Genomic DNA, 16913 nt, shown 5'->3' on the forward strand with positions numbered 1-16913 from the left:
AGCACAGGCTCCAGACCTTCGGCTCAGTAGTTGCAGCTCCCAAGCTCTAGAGCACAGGCTCAGTAATTGTGGTGCACGGGCTTAATTGTCCCCTGGCATGTGGGATCTTTCCAGACAAGGGACTACACCTGTGTCCCCTGCATTGACAGGCAATTTCTTAACCACTGGACCACCAAGGAAGGCCTAAGTTAATTCTTAAAAGGTACTTCATCACAAAATTCCTCAAATTTGGGTTTGATTTATATTCAGAAATACCTATACAAATATGTTCATATCACTTAAATTTATATGCTTGATCCTTTCATCTATCTCTATTATTTTCTCTCTTTTTCTGTATTAGTTTCTAACCCAGATATTTACAGATATTCCAGAAGATTTTTGTGTTATTGTTTTCATTTTTGTTTTATTTATGTTCAGGTATTAAGGTCTCTGGAGAAGGTAATGGTACCCCACTGCAGTACTCTTGCCTGGAAAATCCCATGGACGGAGGAGCCTGGAAGGCTGCAGTCCATGGGGTCGCTGAGGGTCAGACACGACTGAGCGACTTCACTTTGACTTTTCACTTTCATGCATTGGAGAAGGAAATGGCAACCCACTCCAGTGTTCTTGCCTGGAGAATCCCAGGGACGGGGGAGCCTGGTGGGCTGCCGTCTATGGGGTTGCACAGATTAGGACACAACTGAAGCGACTTAGCAGCATTAAGGTCTCTAGCATTACTTTTAGGCATTATTTAGCCAGTGATTTATGACCTCCTTAAAAAAGTCTTTGTTTTTACATTCACTGTCACTATTTAAAACCAACAGTGCAATTAGCATTATTGTTTCTCTATTCTAGATCAAATGTGAACATATCATAAGGTATACATCCATTTTCCATGAGGTATTTATACAAAAGAAGGACCATGGATAAATGGTGGGTTGTTTTTTTGTTTTTGCATTTTTTTCAATTTTCCTGGTTGTCACCCTTTCTGTAATGAGTGCTAGGTGGTTTTTGTTTTTTTTTTTTTTTTTTAACTCACATTCCCAGATCCCTCCTCAAAGCACAAATAGCTTGCTAAAGCTTCCCAGATGACTTTGAATTTTCTTTTCTTTTCCTCCATACCTCCTCACATCACTTTTAAGAATAATAACTCTTATTATACCTAGATCTAGGTCCTTAATCTAGCAGGAACTTAATTGTCAGAAATTCATATAAGAAAGTTATTCTAAAACAGTGTGGGAAAAGAAGATGTAAGCTAATAATAGGATTTCATTTTCAGTTATGTGAACCATAATAAATTAAAAGAATCATTTACCAAGAAATGACTATTATTGTGAATTTTCAATCACTAAGTATTATAACTTCACAAATATTTTTGCAAATAGGTTCAAATAACTGCAGGACTGACATGGCATGAAAAACCCGAGTTTGTAATATAGAAAAGGCAGACAGTGGGCTTTGCCACTACAGCTTTAAGTGATCTTGAGCAAGTTTCCTGTAGGCTGTAGGAGTTTCATCTATAAAAGAAAGAGAGGTTAGAATTAGATGAGCATCAGCTTTCCTTAGGCTATAGAATTCTAGATTCATTATAAAACAGATAAGTTACTATTAATAATTTCAATTTCTTGCCTGAGGGAAGACAAAGACACAGAGAACTGCCCCTTTATAAAGGATTTAAATTTCCCAAAGGTGCAACTCTCTTTCTATGAGCTCACCCATGAGCCTTTCCACATGTATTTTTCCTTTCAGTAAACTTTTTACTCTTTAAAAAAATGAACAATTTCAGTTTCTCAATGAAGAGCTGGTTTTCAATTTGAAAGTAGTGTCATCACTTCGGGACTTTAATAAGCTGTTAAGGATCTTCCCTGGTGATCCAGTGGCTAAGACTCCCAATGCAGGGGGCCTGGGTTTGATCCCTGGTCAGGGAACTAGATCCCACATGCTGCAACTAAAGATCCTGAGTGCTGTAACTAGACCCAGCAGAGCAAATACATAAATATTTTTAAAAGAGAAAAAAAAAAAAACCTGTTGAGAAGGTTTGAGTTAGATTATATTTAACACTTTGCAGCATTTCTTTAAAGGCTCAGTCACTCCCCTTTAAGGCAGGAAACTTCAATGTTTTGTTGTTGTTGGTTTTGCTTGTTTGAAGTAAGAATTACAGTAGGACATAAGAAAGAGCTCTACCATTAGGTCTGAAAGACCCTGAGAAAGAATGAGGTCAAACCATATTTTCTTTTAGTAATTATGTCTGGAATTCCTTAAGTGCGATCAGAAGATGAATAGTAACTAAGATAGAGTGTTAGAATTCAGTGAGTACTGGAAATCTAGGTTTAAGCCCTGGTTTGGGCACTTACCATGTGACCTTAGTCAAACTGCCTTCCTCTTTCTGGGTCTCAGGCTTTGCTTCTATGGATAACAGACTGGGACCAGAACAGTTGAGTCTCTTTCGGCGCTCAGATTCTTACCAATCTGATCTCAGTACGAAAGGAAGAAACACTCTGTTCTTCCTTTCCTCATGAGTTAATTATCCACTTAATTGGCGTAAGCCTGGGTTTTTGTTTGGCTTGGCTCACTCAGCAGAGCTGTGGATGGATCTTTGAGAACAGAACCCTTGTGCCTTAGAAATGCTCTGAAAGGGTAGGATGTGATTGCTGAACTGAATCTTCAGACCAAAGGTGTATGCAAATATTTATTTGTGAGAGTGGAACATGGGCAAATACTTTTTTTTAATTTTAGCTGGCTGAAAGTGAGTTAAGCTCTTGCTTTGAATACTGTTAAGTACCAGGAACAGGAGAATATAGCCAGCCAAGTGCTGCTGTTCACAAAATATATCCCCTCACAGAAGTTTGCATCTTACTTAATATGCTGAGTTCTTAAAGAAAGAAAGAAAGGTGACCTGCTTTAAACGAACATTAAAAAATCTTCAAGACCAGCAAATCTAGAGATTTCCCTGGTGGTCCAGTGGTTAAGACTCTGCCCTTACACTGCAGGGGGTGTGGGTTCCATCCTTGGTCAGGAAAATAAGACCCCACATGCCATGCTGTGCATCCAGAAAATAAATAGAATCAGTTCAGTTCAGTCGCTGAGTCGTGTCTGACTCTTTGCGACCCCATGAATCACAGGACACCAGGCCTCCCTGTCCATCACCAACTCCCGGAGTTCACTCAGACTCACGTCCATCAAGTCAGTGATGCATCCTCTGTCGTCCCCTTCTCCTCCTGCCCCCAATCCCTCCCAGCATCAGAGTCTTTTCCAATGAGTCAACTCTTCGCATGAGGTGGCCAAAGTACTGGAGTTTCAGCTTTAGCATCATTCCTTCCAAAGAAATCCCAGGGCCGATCTCCTTCAGAATGGACGGGTTGGATCTCCTTGCAGTCCAAGGGACTCTCAAGAGTCTTCTCCAACACCACAGTTCAAAAGCGTCAATTCTTCGGTGCTCAGCTTTCTTCACAGTCCAACTCTCACATCCATACATGACCACTGGAAAAACCATAGCCTTGACTAGACGGACCTTTGTTGGCAAAGTAATGTCTCTGCTTTTCAATATGCTATCTAGGTTGGTCATAACTAAGTGCGGCTTAAAAAAAAAGGACAGACAGACTGGCAAATCCAAATAAGTACTCACAGACCTAAAGGCTTTCTGGAAAAAATAATAATTTGTTGGGTTGGAAGAAGGGAGAAGGCTTGGGCAAGGCTCTGACAAAGCAGACAAGCCTGGGCGAGCCACTGACCAGTATGTGTGCTTTCGATGCCTGCTCCACGATGCCAGAAGTGGGCCTACTTACAGACATCAGGGAAGCGTCATTAGAAGGAAAGCAGAGCAAGGCCCTGGGCAGGTGAGACTGCCTTCAGGGGGAACTAGCGCAGCTCGTAGGACTCCTGAGACTCAGCTCTCAGGAAAAGGTAGCCACAGTCAACATTCTGTCACTCAAAGCTTTTTAACTTTTACACCAACTGGAGAAGGTAAGCCACAGAATTATTGAATGGTCAGAGCTAAAATGATCTTAAAGGTTATCTTAGTTCAACCTCTTATAGGAAACAGGGAAATTACTTGCCTGAGATGATACAGCCGGGGTCAAAGCCATGACCCAGGTGTCCTGGTGCCTATTCCAGGGCTGCTTCTACAAGACCAGGCCGCTATTTCCGTACTCCATAAGGAACGCAAGGCTTTTATGCATATTAGAAGTCAGGATAAAGGAAGCCCACAATGGAAATATAGTTACTTTTCCCATATGTTTTTTTGTTTCACTGCTTCTTATTTTAAAAAATAAACATATAAAAGTCTGTCTCCTCTGTTAGCCACACAAGATGTAACATCTATAAAACCTGATCTGTGTTTTGGGCAAGCAGGATTAGCTAATGCACCTGAGTGGAAACTCCCACGGAAGTTTCATTTAGAACAAAACAGGTGGTTTTCATGGGACCAGTTCTAAACACAATATTGAACATTTGCTAGAGGAAAGAAATTGTTATTATTTTGATCACTGCATGTGGCTTGCATGACCTTGGTTCCCAGACCCAAGATCGAACCTGGGCCCCTGTAGTAAACATGTCAAGTCCTAACCACTGGACCACCAGGGACCATCCTGGGAGAACATTATTTCTAAACAATATTTCTGAAAAGCTTCCCTGCAACTTCTTGATCCTCAGTATTATTTATTTTTAGGAGAGCCTAATATCCTTACAGGTGTTGGCTGTTCATCTCACAGTTGACGTATGTCTACCTTGCTTGCTTCAGATTCATTTGTGTGTGTTGGGGGGTAATCTCCCACTCACCAGAAAGCAGTTGACTTCTGCTCATTCCTCACTTCCACATTCTCCTCTCACACTGAAGACTTGAGGAACTTCCAAGGTGTTAGTTTGACCACCATATGTGTTAACTGATTCATGTAGCTTCTGATACCAATATATATTTACGAACCCCAGAATCCATAAAGACTCTTATTTTTGTCCCTGAAAGATGTTGCTGTGAGTAATTACCTGTTTCTGATCTGACATCCATCTGTTTGGGTGCTCACAAGCTATTAAGAAACAGTCAAGAGAAACACCTGGTTCAAATTAACCATCTGCCATTTTTCCAACCATGCTAGAGAATTAAGTAATTTACTGCAATATGGTTTGATAAAGGAGGGCAGAGGTTGATTTTTTTTTAATTAACTGTAATGAATATCAGATCCATCCAATACTGTTTGAAATCTGCCGGAATAATTCTTGGCAATTACCAACATAGCTTACATAAATGCAAAGTATATGGGGGTAAAATTCTGTCATCTCTTTTCTGATCCTAAAGCAGAAAGCTACACGAGAAATCTTGCTCAAATGATATTCCTATGTTCATGTATCATCTTTCTAACCAGTACTTGCTCTCGGTACAGAGTCTTCCAGGATCGTGTCTTCCAGCTGTGTGTTTTCAGAGGAAGGATACTGCATGCCTTGAGGAGAAGGGAGGATGTGAGAAGTGGGATGGAAAGGAGGTAGCATTTCATATGGAAGGCTTCACTTGAACTGACCAACCGTGACTTCCAGATTCTGGGAAGGAAAGCCTTGTAGGTGTTGAGATAATGATTGTTGTTGTTCAATCACTAAGTCCTATTCAGCTGTTTGCAACCCCAAGGATACCAGGCTTCCCTGTTCTTCACTGTCTCCCAGAGTTTGCTCAAATTCATGTCCATTGAGTCAGTTATGCTATCCAACCATCTCATCTTCTGCACCCTCTTCTTTTGCCTTCAGTCTTTCCCAGCATCAGAGTCTTTTCCAGTGAGTTGATTCTTCGTATCAGGTGGCCAAAGTAAGTATTGGAGCTTCAGCTTCAACATCAGTCTTTCCAATGAATATTCATGGTTGATTTCCTTTAGGATTGACTGGTTTGATCTCCTTGCCATCCAATGGACTCTCAAGAGTCTTCTCTAGCACTACAATTCAATAGCATCAGTTTTTTGGCACTCAGCCTTCTTTATGGTCCAGTTCTCACATCTGTACATGACTAGGGGAAAAACCTTAGCTTTAACTATATGGATCTTTGTTGGCAAAGTGATGTCTCTGCTTCTTTAATAAGCTAAGTTTGTCATAGCTTTTCATCCAAGGAGCAAGCATCTTTCAATTTCATGGCCTCAGTCACTGTCAGCGGTGATTTTGGAGCCCAAGAAAATAGTCTGTCACTGTTTCCACTTTTCCCCCTTCTATTTGTCAAGAAGTGATGGGACTGGATGCCATGATCTTAGTTTTTTGAATGTTGAGTTTCAAGCCAGCTTTTCATCCTCCTCTTTCACCCTCATCAAGAGGCTTTTTGGTTCCTCTTCACTTTCTGCCATTAGAGTGGTATCATCTGCGTATCTGATGATACCAGCCTGTGATTCATCCTGGCAATCTTGATTCCAGCCTATGATTCATCCAGCCCAGCATTTCACATGATGTACTGTTCATATAAATTAAATAAACAAGATGACAATTACAGCCTTGTCATACTCTTTTCCTGGTTTTCAACTAGTCAGTTTTTCCATGTGTGGTTCTAACTGTTCCTTCTTGATCTTCATACAGGTTTCTCAGGAGACAGGTAAGGTGGTTTGGTATTCCCATCTTTTTAAGAACTTTCCACAATTTGTTGTGATCCACACAGTCAAAGGATTTAGCATAATCAATGAAGCAGAAGTAGATGTTTTTCTGGAATTCCCTTGCTTTTTCTGTGTTGCAGTGGATGTTGGCAATTTGAGCTCTGGTATCTGCCTTTTCTAAACCCAGTTTGTACGTCTAGACATTCTGGTTCACATACTGCTTAAGCCTAGCTTGAAGGATTTTGAGCATAACCTTACTGCATTCAAAATGAAAGCAATTGTACGATAGTTTAAACATTTTTTGGCATTGCCCTTCTTTAGGATTGGAATGAAAACTGACCTTTTCCAGTCTTGTGATCATTGACGAGTTTTCCAAATTTGCTGACATATTGAGTGCAGCACTTTAACAGCATCATCTTTAGGATTTGAAATAGCCCAGGTGGAATTCTATCACCTCCACTTACTTTGTTCGTACTAATGCTTCCTAAGGCCCACTTGACTTTACACTCCAGGATGTCTGGCTCTAGGCACACCATTGTGGTTATCCAAGTAATTAAGACCTTTTTTGTGTAGTTCTTCTGTGTTTTTTGACCACCTCTTCTTAATTCCTTTTGCTTCTGTTAGGTCCTTACCATTTATTTCCTTTTATCGTGCTCATCCTTGCATGAAATGTTCCCTTGATAGCTTAAGTTTTCTTGAAGAGCCCTCTAGTCTTTCCCATTCTGTTGTTTTCCTCTACGTCTTTGCATTATTCATTTAAGAAGGTCTTCTTATCTCTCCTTGCTAGTCTCTGGAACTCTGCATTCAGATAGGTATATCTTTCCCTTTCTCCCTTGCTTTTCGCTTTTCTTCTTTCTTCAGCTATTTGTAAAGCCCCTCAGACAACCACTTTGCCTTCTTGAATTTCTTTTTCTTTGGGATAGTTTTGGTCACTGCCTCCTGTACAATGTTACGAACCTCTCTCTATAGCTCTTCAGGCACTTTTTCTACCAGATCCAACCCCTAAATCTATTCATCACCTCTACTGTATAATCACAAGGGATTTGATTTAGATCATACCTGAATGGCCCATTGGTTTTTCCCTAGTTTCTTCAATTTAAGCCTGAATTTTGCAGTAAGGAGCTGATGATCTGAGCCACAGTCAGCTCAAGGTCTTGTTTTTGCTTACTGTATAGAGCTTCTCCATCTTCAGCTGTGAAGAATATAATCAATCTCATTTCTGTGTTGACCATCTGGTGATGTCCATTGTAGAGTCATCTCTTGTGTTGTTGGAAGAGGATATTTGCTATGGCCAGTGTGTTCTCTTGACAAAACTGTATTAGCCTTTGCTCTGCTTCATTTTGTACTCCAAGGCCAAAAATCTTGCCTATTACTCCAGATACTGCTTGACTTCCTACTTTTGCATTCCAATCCCCTGTGATGAAAAGGACATCTTTTTTTTGGTACTAGTTCTAGAAGGTCTTGTAGGTCTTCACAGAACCATTCAACTTCAGCTTCTTCAGCATTAGTGGTTGTGGCATAGACTTAGATTACTGTGATGTTGAATGGTTTACCTTGGAAACGAACCAAGATCATTCTGTCATTTTTGAGATTGCACCCAAATACTGCATTTTGGACTCTTTTGTTGACTATGAGGACTACTCTATTTCTTTTAAGGGATTCTCGCCCACAGTAGTAGATGTAATGGTCATCCAAATTAAATTCGTCCATTCCTGTCCATTTTAGTTCACTGATTCCTAAAATGTTGATGTTCACTCTCGCCATCTCCTGCTTGACCATATCCAATTTACCTTGATTCATGGACCTAACGTTCCAGGTTCCTATGCAATATTGTTCTTTACAGCATCAGACTTTACTTTTGCCACCAGACATATCCACAACTAAGGGTCATTTCCATGTTGGCCCAGATGCTTCATTCTTTCTGGAGCTATTAGTAATTGCCCTCCGCTCTTCCCTTTAACATGTTGGACACCTTCTAACCTGGGGAGGCTCATCTTCCCAGGTCTCATATCTTTTTGCCTTTTCATACTGTTCATGGGATTCTCACCACAAGAATACTGGAGTGGCTTGCCATTCCCTTCTCCATTGGACCACATTTTGTCAGAACTCTCCACTGTGACCCGTTTGTCTTGGGTGGCCCTGCATGGGCATGGCTCATAGCTTCATTGAGTTACGCAAGCCCCTTCGCCACAACAAGGCTATGATCCGTGAAGGGTTGAGATAATGCTCTCTCAGTCTTAGTTGCTCAGTTGTGTTTGACTTTACAACCCCATGAACTGTAGCCTGCCAGGCTCCTCTGTCCATGAATTCTCCAGGCAAGAATATTGGAGTGGGTTGTCATTCCCTTCTCCAGGGGATCTTCCCGACCTAGGGAGTGAACCTGGATCTCCTGCATTGCAGGCAGATTCTTTACCATCTGAGCCACCAGGGAAGCCCCATAAGATAATGATGGACATGCCTTATTACAGGAAGCTGGAGACAACAACCAGTTCTGCTGGAGAAACCTCTTTTCCTGCATCAATCTCCTGAGGCTGCTCAATAAACTGACCAAATGGAAGCATTCAAGAACCATGGTAAGTAGGACTTCAGATCATGGTGTCCACTAACTGGATTTTTTAAATTTTTAATAAATATGGACTTCCTGCTTTGTGAGCTCTATAGACAGACACTGAATGCTCCATAAGACTTGGAACCTCCTAATTCTAGGCACTTGTTTTATAATTATTTCCCAATCCATTTCTTTTCGGGGAACAGAATATGGACCCTCCCTCAGGGCAGCTCTGGTAAGGAAGTTAGCATTGTTTTTTGGATTATAGTCATGCATTATAATCATGATACAAGTCTAAGATTACTCACTGCAGCATTACTTGTAATCATCAAAGATTGGAAGCAACATAAATGTTCATTAATACCAACTGGTTAAATAATTTATGGTACATCATTACAGTAGAATGTAAATACAACCATTAAAAAGAATGAGACAGTTCTATACTGCTTTGGAATAATTTTCAAGTTATATTGTTAAGTAAAAATCAAGGTATGGAACAGTGTGAAAGGGTATGTATTTGCTATCATTTTTGTTAATAAAAGTAATGCACACATATATACAATTACCTCCAGAACATACACTGGTAACTGTAGAAATGGCATGTGTGGCTGACAAAATTTTTTGACACTTTGCATATTAGATATTTTGAATTGTGAAATGTAAATGGAGTGCTTCCTTTCTTTTCTTAAAGACTAAGTCTAAATGGAGCCTGGACTATAGATTTCCCAAAGCTCCCCACGGTAGTCTGAGGTTAGCCAGGTTTGGCTTAATTTATCTGTGAGTTGGAAATTCCAGGAAACATTAGATCCTTATCTATCTTCTTCATCCTTATCCCTCTTTAAATGGACAGATGCTGGTAGTATTTAAATCTGCTCCAATCTTAAAGCGGGCCCTCAAGGTCAAACAGGCCATGCTGCAACTTTATGTGCTGAAGCTGCTGAAAATACAGACCAAGTACCTGGGGCGCCAGTGGAGGAAAAGCAACATGAAAACCATGTCAGCCATTTATCAGAAAGTACGCCACCGCATGAATGATGACTGGGCTTACGGGAATGGTGAGTATTCTCAGAGCTTTTGGCCTCTGGGAGTGGCCCGGGGTTTAAACAAAGCTAATTAGACCTCTCTACTCTTTTGGTATGAACTGTTAACATATTTTAGATGAGAAAATATGTGACTATAGTCAGGTGCTGCTATAACAAACAGTAAGGCACTGCCATGTACCCTATTCCATGTAAGCTGTGGTAATTCATTATTATAAAACAAGTCACTTGAGGGATAATTACCCTTTTTCAAAATGTTCCTTTAAGTGACAGGTTTCTCTGAGAGGTTTTTAAGATTAAAAAACTCTTTGCGACCCCATGGACTGTAGCCCACCAGGCTCCTCTATCCATGGAATTCTCCAGGCAAGAATACTGGAGTGAGTTGCCATTTCCTTCTCCAGGGGATCTTCCTGACCCAGGGATTGAACGTGGGTCTCCTACATTGCATGTCTGACCCACCAGGGAAGCCATAAAATTAAAATAACCTTTAATTATTACAAAGCAGTTAGAAAATACAAGGAAGCAAACACTTTACTGTATTATCATATTTATGCCACATTTGTACCACCCAAAGATTGAAACAGAAATCTTATCATATATTCTTACAGACTTTTTCTTCTACATATACGTATAGGTTTTATTTAAATGAAAGCAAATTGTATATGCTATTTTATAATCTTCTCTTTTTAGTTAACATTATCTCTTTCCATATCAATATATGTTCATTTTATCTAATAATCAAGTCCATGTTCAGAATTTCCCAGTTGCCCCAAAATGTTCTTTAAAGCCTTTTTTTTCCAAGTCATAATCTAGCCCAGGACCACAAGTTTCATCTGATTGTTATGTCCGTTTATTTGTTTTGAATCTAGCAGGGTTTTGTTTTTTTTTTTTTTTCCATAACACTGACAAAGAAGAACTAGACCAGCTCTTCTACAGAATGTCCACCTTCTGGACTTGTCTGCTTGCTTCTTTGTGGTTTCATTTACCTTGTTTCTCTATCTCTGGCATTATCTGTAGGCTAAAAGGTAGATCTAAAGGTTTGATTAATTCAACTTAAATCTTTTTAGCTATAGTACAGTCTAGGTAATGTGTTATACTATAGTGAACTGCATATTATATCACATATCACATATTGTATCAGGAGACATTATATTTCTGATTGACCTACCAAGATATTATAGGCTTACCAGAGTTGGAAGAATTTATTTTGAAGAGCTGTAGTGGGATTTGGCCATCATTTGCATAATTGTGTTTAAGAGTTATTGGTTAGATGACTAACGATTTGTCTTTGCTGGGATTTGTCACCTGCCTGAAGATAGAGGATGGGGCTTCCCTGGTGGCTTAGATGGTAAAGTGTCTGCCTGCATTGTGGGAGACCCAGGTTTGATCCCTGAGTTGGGAAGATCCCCTGGAGAAGGAAATGGCAACCCACTCCAGTACTCTTGCCTGGAAAATTCCATGGATGGAGGACCCTGGTAGGCTACAGTCCATGGGGTCACAAAGAGTTGGACATGACTGAGCAACTTCACTTTCTTTTGAATATAGAGGATGCTGCTGTAAATAGAGTGCAGAGAACTAAGGGAACCATATGATTAGCAGATAATAAGTCAGTATGCAACTTCTCTAAGACCTAAAGCACAATTAACTGTTCAAGTTCTTGTGAGGTGAAAGAAAGTAAAAGTGAAGTCGCTCAGTCATGTCTGACTCTTTGAGACCCCATAGACTGTAGTCTGCCAGGTTCCGCTGTCCATGGGGATCTTGCAGGCAGGAATACTGGAGTGGGTTGCCATTTCCTTCTCCAAGGGATCTTCCCAACCCAGGGATTGAACCCGGGTCTCCTGCATTGCAGGCAGACTCTTTACCCAGGGAAGCCTAACGCCTAAGTTCTTCTAGGTTTTTAAAACATGGGCATGTTTTATCTTACAAATGGCAATCTGTCACTGCTGCCATCATGAGCCCAAACCCAAGCTGCACCTGTTGAGTGCGAGACGTTAAAAAATCTGGGAAATACATACCTCTGGCCCTGAAATAAACGTCTAAATGGGGTAAATAGAAGCAAAGCAGATTGTTTTCTGTTTTAACTTTCTTGGAAGACTTCACCTCATAATATTAACATAAGCTGCATATGGATTTATCATGCACAGGGTTGGGGGAGGTGGATCCAGGGAGTCAGGAAAGTCTTTAGTAGTTAGTCCATGCTGATTCTCCTTGTTCCCCTTCCTGCCTCTTACCATTCCTTGAAAACTGTGATTTCTTTCAAATGGGTAACTTCCATTCCCAAGGAAAGTTCAGTAGAGGGAATTGAGTTGCTATTTTGGGAAAATATATATAATTAGTAACAGAATGAAATAATGAAAAGGAAATACAATAAAAAGAAGTTTATTTCCCTCAGGGCCCTCATTTCCCTGTCAGTGGTTATCACTGTTAGCCAGTTTCTAGATGCTTCCAAAAATAGTCTCTACACGTATAAGCATATGTACATGGGCATGTATTTTTTAAACCTGACCAGCAGCATGTTATGTACTGACTTTGTACATTGCTCTTTGCAAAAAAGGGAACTCTGAGCTGTTCCATTGTTGGTGTCCCATAGACCATGCTCTGTGCTAAGATGAGGAGTGTCCTGAGTTGTATACATCTTTTTCTTTCTAATCTTCCCAACACAGACATCGATGCCAGGCCATGGGACTTCCAAGCGGAAGAATGCACCTTGAGGGCCAACATTGAAGCTTTTAACAGCCGCCGGTATGACAGACCCCAGGACTCTGAGTTTTCACCTGTGGATAACTGCTTGCAGAGTGTGCTGGGGCAGAGGTTGGATCTGCCTGAGGATTTCCACTATTCCTATGAGCTCTGGCTGGAGAGAGAGGTGTTTTCACAGCCCATCTGTTGGGAGGAGCTGCTCCAGAATCACTGACTGAGCTCTTGTCAACAAGCATCTGATAGGTGGGGGTTGGCTCCAATAAATGGTGCTCTGCCAACCCTGCCCACTCAGCTTTTGTTTCCAGCCCTGGGAGTGCTTGTTCAGGGTAGAGCTGGCCTAGACTTAGGACACCCAGCGTGGTTCAGGACTGTTCTGGGGACAGTTAGGCCTGGAGATAGTAGAAGGCTGGGATCCTGGGTGATTAAAAAAAAAATTGATTTCCTTGCCCTGGGGTCACTTGGATGCCCAGCTGGCCTTGAAATCTCCTACTGGATCAGTCCTGGCCAGGCTCTTATGTGGGACCGCTCCCTTCTTTAGTCTTGCCTAGAGCCAGGCTAGCCTCTACTGGCCCCAAGAGTAGGAATAAGTTTATTATGGCATTTGACTTATAGCATTCATCATAGGTAATAGGAACTGCAGGTCATAAAATAGAGAGGACATTTTCTTCTTGCTCACCCTGGATTACCAGAGGGTTTGCAAACCTAACATTAAAATTAAGTCTATATTTTAAAAGTTAACATTTTGACACCTCTTTCTAAAATTTGCTCTAAGATGATCTTTAGAGCACCTGCATCTTCTCTGGGAAGGATGATGGTTTACTGTTACATAAATACTGCATGTTAGAGAAAAGTATATCATTTAAAGTGTTTTTTCTTTATTCCTTAAGAAATCTATGTTCAATGTGAAATTTCCTCGTGTAGTCTATGTACAGCATGGAGTGATCTGCCACAAACCAATATGAAACAGTCAGGCCTCCTCCAAGGATGTTTCATGTGTTTCTGAAACCACTTCAGTCTTAAAATGACTGAGTACATTGCAGAAAATTATCCTTTTCACCCAGTTAATTTTTAAATGACAAGTTAACTATAGGAGTTTTTATTTATTGAGGTGACACATCCATTAGTGCTCAAGATCAATTTATTTTTTAATGAAATAGAACACCAAGACCATCACAGCTTACCATTTTTCTTTTTCTCCTATTTTGATTGGTGATTTTGTCCCCCCCTCTTTTTACTGCTAGCAGTAAAAAGTGTCCTGTGGATATTTAGCAATTCTGTTTCTACCTAAAAGTATTACACATTTCTTTGAAAATGTAAGGGTTCATGTACCAACCTCTTTAAACTTCTCTCTCAGTTGGGAATCACATGCTTCCCAACTGAAACAGTTTTTAGGGAAGTTTCTGATTCAGTCAGGATAATCTTATTTCTCTTCTGTCCTCAAAGTTATGGCATCTGTAGTTTCAAGCTTTTTTACTTTAAATGCCCCCTCCCTGCAATAAGGACTCTACTGAATCTTTTTAGTGATAGCACCAGGCCTCTCTTATGGTGCCAGGAGGTCTAGTCAAAATCAGCTTATTTACTCCACCCTTTGTCAACCAGAGTCTCTCTTGGAAGTCCTGTTAGAGTTGCTAATAATTCCCAAAGAAACTAAACCAAAACTCTGATCATAGCTTGGATTTTACCTCCTTGTGCTGTAGAGTAGCAGGATTTCTTTTTGTTTGTTTTTTTCTGGTGAGATCATGAAGAATGTTAAGTGTGTAATGGATGAAACTTAAAATAGTCTGTAAATTTTGCCTGAGTAGCACAGCAGTCCTCATTGCAATTAAAATTTACTGAGTATATCATTATTAATCTCTATTTTATGATTTTAATGTGATTTAAGTGAAAAGACAACTTTTAAGGAAAGAGCAATTATCTATTTATTTTGAATACACAGTATATAGTATTTAATTTAGTCAAGAACAGAGGTTACTCTTAAAAATACGCACATGAATGCTTTCTAAGGCATAGATGTATACTAAACTTTAACATTTCATACTGTCTTTAAATAAATCGTCTCTAAGGGAAGATTAATTCTCAGTGCAGATGGGAAAACTGAGGCACCAAGGATATTTGATTAGTTTCAAATCACATCATTTTTCTACTGACTTGCTGGGATTAGCATTCAGGTACTGAAAGCCAGTCCCATACGTTACAGTAATTGATTTGAATCACCCTATTTGAGAATACATGTGTGTGGTTAGGAATAAATTCAGAGTAATCAATCAATGATGATTACTGTTACAACATGGAAGAACATTATTTCAGTGATTTATAAAGTAGAAGATTTTTATTTGTGAATGTTTCAGTAAAGTTTGTGTTGATTGTTCGTAACACTATATATCTACTGAAGCACTTTAATAAAAAGAGAATTGAACTGGAGTTAGAAATTGGTCTTTGACTTCTTCAACACAAGGGAATCTTAAAGACATTAGATCTAGAAAGGAAAGTTAAAATTAAAGGGATGCCTGGGGGTAGACTAATATAAACAACTGCAAAATCTCAGTGACTTCTGACAAAGCTTTTTCTCTCATTATTGGTCCTGGCAGGTAGCTGCTACTCTGCTCAACTCAGGTTAAATTTCTGGATTAGCTCTACTCCAGATGCTGTCTTATTCTGGCACTAGGCTGATGGAATAGTCCCTACCTGGAACATGGTGTTCTTATAGTTAAGGACAGAGCAAAAGACCGAACCATACCATGCAAGCACATTTAAAGCTCCTGCTTGGGTGTGGCACAGGTCAAATTGCTCATAGTGAAAGTGTTAGTCATTCAGTCGTGTCTGACTCTCTGCAACCCCATGGACTGTAGCCCGCCAGTCTCCTCTGTCCATGGAATTCTCCAAGCAAGACTCCTGGAGTGGATTGCCATTCCCTCCTCCATGGGATCTTCCCAACCCAGGGATCAAACTTGGGTCTCCTGCATGGCAGGCAGATTCTTTACCATCTGAGCCACCAGAGAAGCCCAGATTGCTTATATTCTACTGACAAAAAGCAGTTGACGTGGATGAGCCTAACGCTGGACCAGAGAAGCGTACTACCTATAGGGAGGCAGTTGCAACCAGACATATGGGTAGACAGTGAGTCACAGCAGCTTCCCAGGTTGCCCTTGAGATTGGTGGTGGGACTTTCTGAGATGCTTTTTTTTTTAATGACTGCGCTGTTTGTCTTGCAGGATCTCAGTTCCCCAACCAGGGATTGAACCCAGGCCATGGAAGTGAAAGCCAGGAGTTGTAACCACTAGGCAACCAGGGAACTCCCTAGAGATTCTTCTTGAGGATATCAACAGCTTTCCAATGAATATTTCAAACCACCCATTTCAGTGTTTTTTGCTGATATGTTCAGTGTAGCTTTCTTGACCTTCCTTGTCCATAGATCCCCGGCTCTTCCACCTGAAAAGTATTAATCATTGTCATATAAAGACCAGTGTTCCGTGCTTTCTGTTTTCCCTCCAAGTAGAATTCTTTTTTCTCTAGTCCTTCTTGAGATGACCCATATTTACAATAAAAATAGCTGAGATTAAGAATGTCCTTGTGACAAATTCCCTGGCAGTCCACTGGTTAAGACTCAGTGCTTTCACTGTCAGGGCCTGGGTTCAATCCCTGGTCAGGGAACTAAGATCCCACAAGATGCATGGCACAGCCAAAAAAAAAAAAGAATGCACCTGTGATTTTGGGACAAAAATGACACTGGTTTATACAATCAAACTCATGACTTTGCTCTCATTGGATGCTATAGTTGATGAGCTCTGTAGCCACCTAAATATCCTTACTTACATCTTTGCCATATTCACAGTTTCCAGGAATGAAGACATGGACATACCTTTTAGAGGGTCACAATTCAACCCACTAAAACTCATCAGACACTAACAAATAGCAATATTGGTTCATTTACTCTATCAGTATTAGAGGTATAATGCAAGAAAATACTTGCAGCTATTGATGTAGCCAAAAGAGATTCAAGTAAAGAAAATTTTAGCCTTGGGTAGAGGATATGACATGAGGGAACATGTGTAAAACTGAAGAATACATTTATGTGTTGGTATTTTTATTAAGAAG

At 40.3% G+C, this 16913-nt stretch overlaps 1 protein-coding gene across 4 annotated transcripts in view; it reads left to right on the top strand.

Annotated features, from left to right (window-relative positions):
* The window catches only part of STRIP2 (striatin interacting protein 2), a 49075-nt gene extending 33836 nt beyond the window's left edge, over positions 1–15239 (top strand). For all 4 annotated transcript variants that reach the window (XM_003586002.6, XM_005205742.5, XM_059885937.1 and 1 more), the window contains 3 exons: positions 8999–9103; positions 9929–10133; positions 12782–15239. In XM_003586002.6, coding sequence (XP_003586050.1) covers positions 8999–9103; positions 9929–10133; positions 12782–13032 — 561 coding nt within the window. In that variant the 3' untranslated portion in view covers positions 13033–15239. The remainder of the gene's footprint in view (positions 1–8998; positions 9104–9928; positions 10134–12781) is intronic.
* Positions 15240–16913: the final 1674 nt, after the last annotated feature.

Source organism: Bos taurus, chromosome 4 (genome assembly GCF_002263795.3).
Source record: "Bos taurus isolate L1 Dominette 01449 registration number 42190680 breed Hereford chromosome 4, ARS-UCD2.0, whole genome shotgun sequence".
NCBI classification, from domain to species: Eukaryota; Metazoa; Chordata; class Mammalia; order Artiodactyla; family Bovidae; genus Bos; species Bos taurus.